This window comes from Myotis davidii, unplaced genomic scaffold, assembly GCF_000327345.1.
Source record: "Myotis davidii unplaced genomic scaffold, ASM32734v1 scaffold370, whole genome shotgun sequence".
Taxonomy (NCBI): Eukaryota; Metazoa; Chordata; class Mammalia; order Chiroptera; family Vespertilionidae; genus Myotis; species Myotis davidii.
In genome coordinates this window covers 14,598,829-14,608,681 of record NW_006288615.1, presented here as the reverse complement: position 1 = coordinate 14,608,681, position 9,853 = coordinate 14,598,829, and the positions used below count along the sequence as shown (strand labels likewise).

At 34.0% G+C, this 9,853-nt stretch overlaps 1 protein-coding gene across 2 annotated transcripts in view; it reads right to left on the bottom strand.

Annotated features, from left to right (window-relative positions):
- KIAA1715 (KIAA1715 ortholog) overlaps positions 1-9,853 on the bottom strand; it is a 66,501-nt gene that overhangs the window by 7,142 nt on the left and 49,506 nt on the right. Inside the window, exons 9-12 of one of the 2 annotated variants that reach the window (XM_006760594.2) lie at positions 6,936-7,041; positions 5,421-5,491; positions 4,451-4,621; positions 2,840-2,922 (exon numbers count right to left, since the gene is read on the bottom strand). In XM_006760594.2, the coding sequence (XP_006760657.1) occupies positions 2,840-2,922; positions 4,451-4,621; positions 5,421-5,491; positions 6,936-7,041 (431 nt within the window). The remainder of the gene's footprint in view (positions 1-2,839; positions 2,923-4,450; positions 4,622-5,420; positions 5,492-6,935; positions 7,042-9,853) is intronic. The other variant, XM_006760593.2, reaches the window with a different exon arrangement.

Here is a 9,853-nt window from a genome sequence, read left to right as displayed (position 1 = left end):
TGTCTCTGAAAAATGTTCAACTTTAAAACATCAGACATATTTTTCCCTGACTCAAACTGTGCTTCATTTAACGTCTGTATACCATGCCTAGGGTACAATATATCAAAAAATGTAAGATGACCAAGTGTAGAGTTCCTCTCTAGTCTTATATAATAAAAGCTTAATATGCAAATTGCCCCCTCGGATGGTGGTTTGACCGGGAGGTCAACCAGGAGACAGGGAGTTCAACAGCTCACTATGATGTGCACTGACCACCAGGGGGTGGCGCGGAACATGGCGGGCATTGGCAACGCAGCGCTGGCAGCGGGTGGCAGTGGAGGCACTGCCGGCCCTGATGGGCCCTGACAAGAACGGGACCACAGCAGAGTGGGACTGGGACTGTGGCGGGATAGTGGAACAGGTGAGCGGGCAGCGCCAGGCCAAAGCGGGTGCGAGCAGGGGCCTGATCACCCTGTAGACGGTGACCAGTGGTGGCAGCGGGGGAGGGCCCGGCCCCAATTGATTGCCCCACAGGAGGGATAATGGAGCAGGTGAGGGGGTGGTGCCAGGCCACAGCAGGGTGCCAGGTGGGGCTTCGATGTTGGGGGCATGAGCTGGGGCAGATCTCTGCAGGCCACCCCAAGGGACCCCACTTGTGCACGCATTCGTGCACCAGGCCTCTAGTGTTCAATACACAAAATACTGCTTATATACCATTGGTGAACAAATCCATTAGATGAGTAAGAATGTCATTATTAAGCAATGGTATAAAACTATTTTTTTTTTTTTTTGGTGAAGGTATTTTAGAAAAGAGAATCTGCAGGCCAAAAAAATCTCTATGAATAAAAGAAGCATGCAAACTGATACTACGGTTAAATTTACATCTTGAGTAAACTGTACATAATTAAATATATAAGTATAAGCTTTATACTAGTAGATCTAGTAAATATACAGAATTCAACAAAATTTATGTTATCAAATAGTTCAATATCTTAGAGCAGTGGTCAGCAAACTCATTAGTCAACAGAGCCAAGTATCAACAGTACAACGATTGAAAGGCGAATTTTTTAAACTTAAACTATATAGGTAGGTACATTGTTATTAACTTAATTAGGGTACTCCTAAGGCTTAGAAAGAGCCATACTCAAGGGGCCAAAAAGCTGTATATGGCTCGCGAGCCGTAGTTTGCTGACCACGGTCTTAGAGCACCATAACAAACAATACTACAACAGAATTTTCTCCAGATCAACAGAATCTAACAGTAACAGTATATTGCTTAAAAGAAAGGAAGGGAAGAGCAGAAATCAGGATATCAAAATAAATTTCTACCTTATATAAATTTTACTTGTTATTTTTTATAGTATTGATTAGATGCCATGAGTTTTATTAGCAAGTTATTTCCAGTTGAATAAAAGCTATTTTTCCTAATATAATTACATAAAATCTAGACAAATACAACTGAACAATGAAAACAATAATATTAATATTTTCAAACATAATAGCCTAAAACCACTGTACTAATATATTAACAATGTAAAAACTTCATGCTCTCTTACCATATGTAACAAAAAAAATGCTATGTCAGCTTATTTTGGATTTCATATTTTTTAAAAGCAAAACTGATAAACCACTTTAATGTGGCTTAACAGATTCAAGTATTACTGTCCCATCCATTTAACCATAAAAGAAACTGAGGAACCTAAAAGTAATTCATTACTTTCGAATACCATACCCAGGATGCTCTTAGATACAAGGACAATCCATAGTCCTAATTTCTTGTATTTCTTTAATATTCTATTACCAAAGCATTTTCTATAGACAATTCTAAAAAAGAAAATATCTAGGAATTCAAATGAGCAATTAATGGGAGAAGTTTCTTCTAGATCTCCTTCTTTGATAAAACTTTCCAAGATTTCATGTGTTGTTCTAAAGAGTGGCCTAAAAATTTCAAAAGCCTTGTGCCTCATCCTAAATGCAAAATCTTCCAGTAGCAGAATCTAGACACAACTTAATTTCAAAGTCTCATATCATAGATTTTTAAGACGGTATCTTCTATTAATTCTAGATTATTCATATAAATGGTTTTAGAATATTCATTGAAAGAAAATTCAAATGGAAGAAAGTTATCTTCTCATTCCATCTGTAAATTCAATAACTGAATTTCTATAGCTTTTGCTGCTATCAAGGAGCTATTGCAATACTTAAAAAATATAAAAATTATAGCAGAAAAGTTATAGAAATCAGAAATCTAAGCCCTCAATTACATTGGCTGTCAGCATAGAGAATAGATGATTGAGATAATATGATCTTAATAGTTCAATTTAATCATAAAGATATGCCTCCGGTGTTCAAAACAAATGCAGCTTCTCTGTTCATCAAAAATACTTCCAGTCATTTACCAAAGGAATCCAGCTTGAAATTGATAACTGTATATCATAGTGTTGAGATAGGAGTCTTGGAGAAAAGTTCAATCTTCTAGAAAGCCAAAGAAGTAAAGGGTGCTCATAGCCATTTTAATGAATCCAAAGAGAAGTATAAAAGTTACTACGCTAAAGACTATCTTAAACCAAATTCAAGTGTTGCTTCAGTTTCTAGCACTATGAAGTTACTACCAGTGGTAGCAACCTTCTGGCCCTTTAAATACAGTTCCTCATTTTGTGACCCAACCATAAAATTATTTTCGTTGCTATTTCATAACTGTCATGTTGCTACTGTTATGAATCGTAATGTAAATATTTGATATGAAGGATGGTCTTAGGTGACCCCTGTGAAGGGTCATTCGACTGCCAAAGGGGTAGCGACCCACACGTTGAGAACCGCTGTCCCTGCCTCAGGTTTTGTCTTCACCTATTAATATTACCTTATTAGGGTTGAATATGAGCCAGTTAGACTTCACTCCAGAGATTTCAGACAGAAAATGAGACATCTGGGGTATTGCTCCTCCTAGATTAGATGAGAAGGAAAGGTATAGCTTGGTGTTGTTTGCTAACTATCTATATTGACCTTAGCAGAAAATATAAAGCATTGGGCTCATTATCAAGATTTTATTTTGTTGGCTGATTTTTTTTTTCTTTTTGTCCTAACTACTGGCTTTCAAATATTCACTTTAGCTTTCATAAGCAAGGTTGCTCATGGAAAGGACTTCAATGTTTCCTCTAGGCATCTTCAGTAAGAAAGTCTTTCATTTTTCAGTTCCAAGAGGGTGCACACTGGTGAGGCAGATGATTTTCATGTAACAATATGAAGCTCAGAGCATGACTTAAGCAAAAGAAAAAAATCTGATATTATGTTTGGAGTTGATGTTGCAGACTTGGAGAAGATGAATGCATTGATTCACTTTTGGAAGTAACGGACCTCTTGTCATGCCTATCTATTCAAATTCCTTTTGGTATTTGTCATTAAACCCAAAGCCAAGCCTGAGTCAACACATGTATTTTATTATTCAAATTTTTTTAAAAGATACACAAATTTTCATAATAAACTTCTGGTATCTGAAAATTCCCTCTCATATTATTTTTAAAGCAATTTTCCTCTATTCAATGCTTTTATAAAGAAGGAAATCAAATATATGTAAATGATAATTCCTAGAAATTAAAAGGATGAATATTGATTGCTAAATAAACTATGTGAGCTAAACTTCCAATATAGATTTTCTTCTCTATCAGCCATAGCACCAAAATATCATGGCCTGTATCATAATTTTAGCAATCTTCAGAATTCAGAGCTGCTTAACAAACAGCTCCTCGCCTCATTATTAACAGCAAGAAATAGTTGGCAATTAATAGTCAGCTCTTCCAACTCATCTTTTCCATTTTTTCATGAAACTTCCTCAAGAATTCCTAAAATAGAATTGCAAGATAAGGCCTAAAATCCAATGAATTCCGATGAACTCTGTTTCTCTAAAAAAAGGTTGTTTACATCAAGGCATGTGTCAGCAATGTTAGTCTCATTGATCAAGATAAATTGTTTCAAAGGACTACCAGTCGTATCAACACAGTCATCTAAAGGATGCAAGGATGACTTTCCAAATCCAAGGTTTCCTGCTTGCAGTAACTTCTACTAATTCAAGTGGTAAGCACAAACTTATTTCATCAATGTTAATTGCAAATTTTAAAAAACTGTATCTTATAGTTGCTCCATAATTATCATAATCTGCTTCATTTAAATAAATTGGAAAAAAATGATTCCATAAAACATTAGTCAAATCTTCCAATAGTTATTAGAAGAGGTCACTCTATAAACAATGTTTGCCTAGCTATTGCTGGATGCTTCTTAACAAGTTATAATCTGTATATTTTAAAACTAAAACACGTCATACCAATTATACAGGAGGCTACAGTATCAGAGTGATAAGTGATATATGCATACTGCAAAATCTGATAAATCCATTCTTATTTAAAAGCATTATGCTGTTACTGTTAAATAGTATACATTATTAAGAGACAAAACTTTTTAATTAACATATTCATACCTTCACTTATCTGGTTCTCTGATGAAATCACACTTCCTGAGGGCAAGGGGCCAATTGAACTTGAGCCTTCCACAGCCTGTCTCTTCTCAAAACTAAACTCTGGCAATCTTGGAGCCTGAGGTCTGGTTTTTCTTGCAGGATTCAAGAAAAAACAGTAGGCACACCGGAAAGCTGCAGAGAATTTTTAAAAAAATAAACAAAACCACAAACCAAAGAAAACTCAAGGACTAGTCAGATTACTCACAAGATTACTTTTGCAAATAGTCAAAGAACTCTTCAAAAGTTATTTTATCCAAAAAAAAGTTATTTTATCCCTAGTGAAATTACATATGGTTTTAGTAATATTACTGCAGGTGTTCTAACCAAAGCTAATTTTAAAGTATACTTTCTAATTATTATTAGAATATTAATTTTAAATAGAAAAGATAAGTTATATAGCAGGTTAACTAATAATAGCAAAACAATATTAATAATGACCTAAGTGTATTATAGAAATTACATTTCTAGTCACCAGAGTCATTAGGTATTTTTAAATCCAGAACCTTGCTCATTTACCCAAGAAAGTGTAGTATATCATATATGAGAAACATAATTAACTTAGTATAAAGTTTTTTAATAGTGGCTGCTCATGAGAATCATCTGAGGAGCTTTAAAACCATGCTGATGCCCAGAACCCCACCCCATATCAATTAAAGCAGACTTTCTGTAGGTGGGCCCTGGGCATCATACTTTTTAAAAGCTATTCAAATGATTCGGGTACACAGTGAAGTTTGAGAACAGCTGGCCTAGAGATTGTACATTGTTGTGAGAAAAATCTGATTTGTCTTTCCTGCTTTGCTGTGTTCTATAATAAGGACAATATCCTGAAAAATATAGAGACAGTACCAAAAATAAAATGACATTATATGGGAACGGGCATAGAATGAAAAATTTGAGCGTAAAATATTTAAATCTGCCTAATAATTCTTACCAATGTATTCAAATTCTTCTTTCAAAGCCATGCCATTATGAGAAAAACACTGCTGACATATAAGGGCATACCTATACCAAAAGGAAAAATAGACTAGTTACAAATGCAAACAAAGCCCATAGGAGAGGCTACTTTAGCCAACATAGCTAACTTATATTTTAACATAGCTAAATATGTCATAACAAACTAGATGTTCTTAGTAAACAATAAACAATACTCTTTAAACATAACAGTCAAAATTTCAACCATTTTAAAATATAATTTATGCATCAAATTTTAAAGAAACTAAGCAGCCAGTCAAATAAATACATCTTTTTTTTTTAAATATATTTTTATTGATTTTTTACAGAGAGGAAGGGAGAGAAATAGAGAGTTAGAAACATCGATGAGAGAGAGACATCGATCAGCTGCCTCCTGCACATCTCCCATTGGGGATGTGCCCGCAACCCAGGTACATGCCCTTGACCGGAATCGAACCTGGGACCTTTCAGTCCGCAGGCCGACGCTCTATCCACTGAGCCAAACCGGTTTTGGCAAATACATCTTTTTTAAGTTAGCAAAAACATTTGGTAACAGAACACTTCAGTGTTTCCTAAAGTAAAGTACCTTGCTGGGGATGACAGACTCAAAATGTGTAGTCACATAAGATTGGAAAAGATGGAACTTCTTAGAGATTCACAATGAGAAGTCTTATAGTAAAGAAATTAATTTTATTTAGTTCAATCCAAAGGTTAATTTCTGTACATCATAATTCCTGTATTTATCCTAGTTACACTTAACATCTTCCTCACTTTCTATTTTAGAGTATTCTATTCTCTGTGTATGTACTTAACAAAATATTTGGCCCTATTAAATGACATTCTGTTTTGAATAACATACAATTTATTATGTTAACTTTATCTAGTCCCTTTATTAAACTGATAACATTAACCAATAACCTTATCAAATATCTATTCTACTATCCTAAAAGTAATTCTTAAGTCTATACTATGACAATTGCTATATCATAACTCTCTTCCTAAAATTATTGTAAGGATCAAGCAAAATAACAATTGAAAGAACATTCTGAAAACTGTAAGTGCCAAATACATATAAATTGTCCTCGTTGTTATTAAAATTATCACTATCGCCAAGTCTAGTACTGACATCTATAAAATTCTATTTCTTATAACCTATCAAGTTTTCACTATTTGTATCGTAAGTTTTAGTGAAAAGAATCAATTTCTCTAAAAATAACTGTAGAGTAGGATTATAATATAGTAGGGCTGCAATGTATATATATATTTTTCAGTATTTTACCTCCATACTTTATCCAAACCCCTACTGAAAAAAACAACAACTGAATGCATACTCCTTTGCAGGGCTATGAAATATTCCATTATGTTTTAAAATAAAGAAACAGGAGCCACAAAACTACAGAAATCTAGTACATGCACACACAACATACACAACATGACCAATAAACGTTTTTTTCATTTTCTTTTTTTTTTTTTTTGCCACCCTAGTAAACATTACCTGTTTTGTGGACCATCACCAACTAAATATTCAACAACTCTATCCAAAGCACTTCGTTCTCGGGGGAGAATGGGTCTAGCTAAAGGTGGACCCGGAGGATGAAGACCTAGTATATAAATAAACACATAAAAATTGTATGTATAAAATACATATAAATTTTAATTCAGTTTACCAAGAACTACCTATGCTTTTCAGAATTTAAATTTTAACAAAACAAAATAACATTGAATATTATAAATCTCTGTAAAGCATTCAACATACATAATCTATTAAGACATGAAATGATGTTAGGTCCTGTACAAACTAGTTTTTAAAATGGCCAGACTCTTAAAAGTGTACGTAATAATAAATTATGGAATTCCACTTTGGACCATAATAGTCACAGGGGGTCACATTTACCTTCCCAACTAAAATACTGTGCAAAATATATGATGCAACAGTTTTAAAGACACTGGATATCAGGCAATGTAGGATAAAGATTTCTGACAGACAAAAAGCAAATAAGATGAGCCCTACAATTGCCCCAGCTTGTTGTCTAGAAAGAATTTCCAGGCAACAACGCAGGGAGGGTAATCCCAGGTGAAGTCTCCCTGACATGAGGAGATAAAACTGGAACTCTGGGGAAGCCAAAGCAGCTTGAGTTCACAGGAAAGAGTAGAAGATAATGCACAGAGCAAAGATCTACAGACTATTCAACAGAGTACTGATTGGCACATGCATATGAGGAAACTACATGAGGACAGAGAAAACTGCCCCAAAGTACTTAAAGGTAACAGTAGCTCACACGGGGCCAAAAATGTTGCATGTTTCCACCAGTCAGAGTGGAAAACTTCATAACTCACACATCACTGATCAAGTATTCAGAGGAGTTCTGTATAGGAATATAGAAACATCCCACAACCAAAACAAGCAGAAAAATGCAACCTATCATGAGAAAAATCAATCAAAAATGACCTTAAAATGACAGAGATAATAGGATGCATAGACAAATATGTTTAAACAGTTATGACTACATTCCATATGCTTCAGAATCTAGAGGAGCCATTCAATGTTAAGCAGAGGCACGGAAAAAATTTAGAAGACCCAAAATGAACTTCTGCAGATGAAAACTACAATGTCTAGGATGGAAAATCCAGACATGGGATGAATAACAGTTTGCACATTACAGAAAAAAAAATTAGTAATTATTTATAAAGATATAGCAATTGAAACCATATAAAACACAGACTAAAAATATTTTTAAATGAAAAAATCATCAGTGAGCTATAGAACCTCAAGCAGTCTACTCTAACATGCATATAATTGGAGTCCAGAAGAAGAGGAAAAAGGAAAAGTAAGTAATATTTGAATAAATAATGCACCCAAATTTTCCAACTTTGATGAAAACTATAAACCCATAGATACAAAAATATCAACAAACCTTAAGCACAAGAAGCATAATTTTGCAACAGGATACAACATATTCAAATTGTTTAAAACTAGTTATAAAGAGAACATCTTAAAAGCAGTCAGAAAAAGATACATTATGTACAGAGAAACAGAGATAGGAATGACAGCACATTTCTTATCAGAAAAATAAGCCAGCCAGAAGACAACAAAACAATATGTTAGAAATTCTGAGGAAAAACTATCAAATTAAAATTCCATATTAGTGAAAAAAGTCTTTTAAAAATGAAGGCAAAGATGAAGACTTTTTCAGGCATACAAACTGAAAAAATTCATCACTAGAACAATTTCATTACAAGAAATGTTAAAAGAAGTCCTTCAAGCAGAAGGAAAATGACACCAAATAAAAAACTGGATCCAAAGAAAAGAGGAGTACCAGAAATGGTTACCATGTGGGTAAAAATACAAAACAACTACTTTTTAAATCTTTTAAAAGATAACTGATGGTATAAAGGAAAAAATTAATTTTTAAAAAAATGTTTTTATTGATCTGAGAGAGGAAGCAAGAGAAAGGAGATAGAAACATCGATGAGAGAAGAACATTAATCGGCTGCCTCCTGCAAGCCCCCTACCAAGAAAGGAACAGTGACCTCCTAGTCAATGCTCAACCACTGAGCCATACCGGCAGGGCAGGAAAAAAATAATTTGTTGTTGGATTTATAACATATGTAGAAACGAAATGTATGACAAAACAGCACAAAGGCTAGGAAAGGAAAAATGTAAGTATACTGTTGTTAGAGTCTTAAACTATATATGAACTGGTACCCTATCATGTGTAGATAAATTTTGATAAATCAAAGATATATACTGTAAAACCCAAAACATCTCATCGAAGTTTCTCTCTCTCTCCCTCCCTCTAGCTTCCTCTTTCTGAGATCAATAAAAACATATTTTTAAAAAATTAATTTTTTCCTTTATACCATCAATTATCTTTTTACCCATATGGTAATAATCATTTCTGGTACTCCTCTTTTTTTGGATCCAGCTTTTCATCTGGTGTCATTTTCCTTCTGCTTGAAGAACTTCTTTTAACATTTCTTGTAATGAAATTGTTCTAGTATTGAATTTTTTCAGTTTGTATGTCTGAAAAAGTCCTCATCTATGCCTTTATTTTTTTAAAAAATTTTTCATTAATATGGAATTCTAATACTAAAATTACACACAAAAGCAATACAGCTAATCAGGCAACAAAATGTATAAAATGGAATCATAAAAAAAAATAATCCAGCCCAACTAGTGTGGCTCAGTGGTTGAATGTGGACCTATGAACCAGGAGGTCAGGGTTCAATTCCCAGTCAGGGCACATGTCCGGGTTGAGAGCTCGGTCCCCAATAGGAAGCATGCAGGAGGCAGCTGATGGATGTTTCTCATCATCGATGTTTCTAACTCTCTGTGTCTCTCCCTTCTTCTCTGTAAAGAATCAATAAAATATATTAAAAAAATAGTCATTACATTTACTGCTTTTTAAAAAA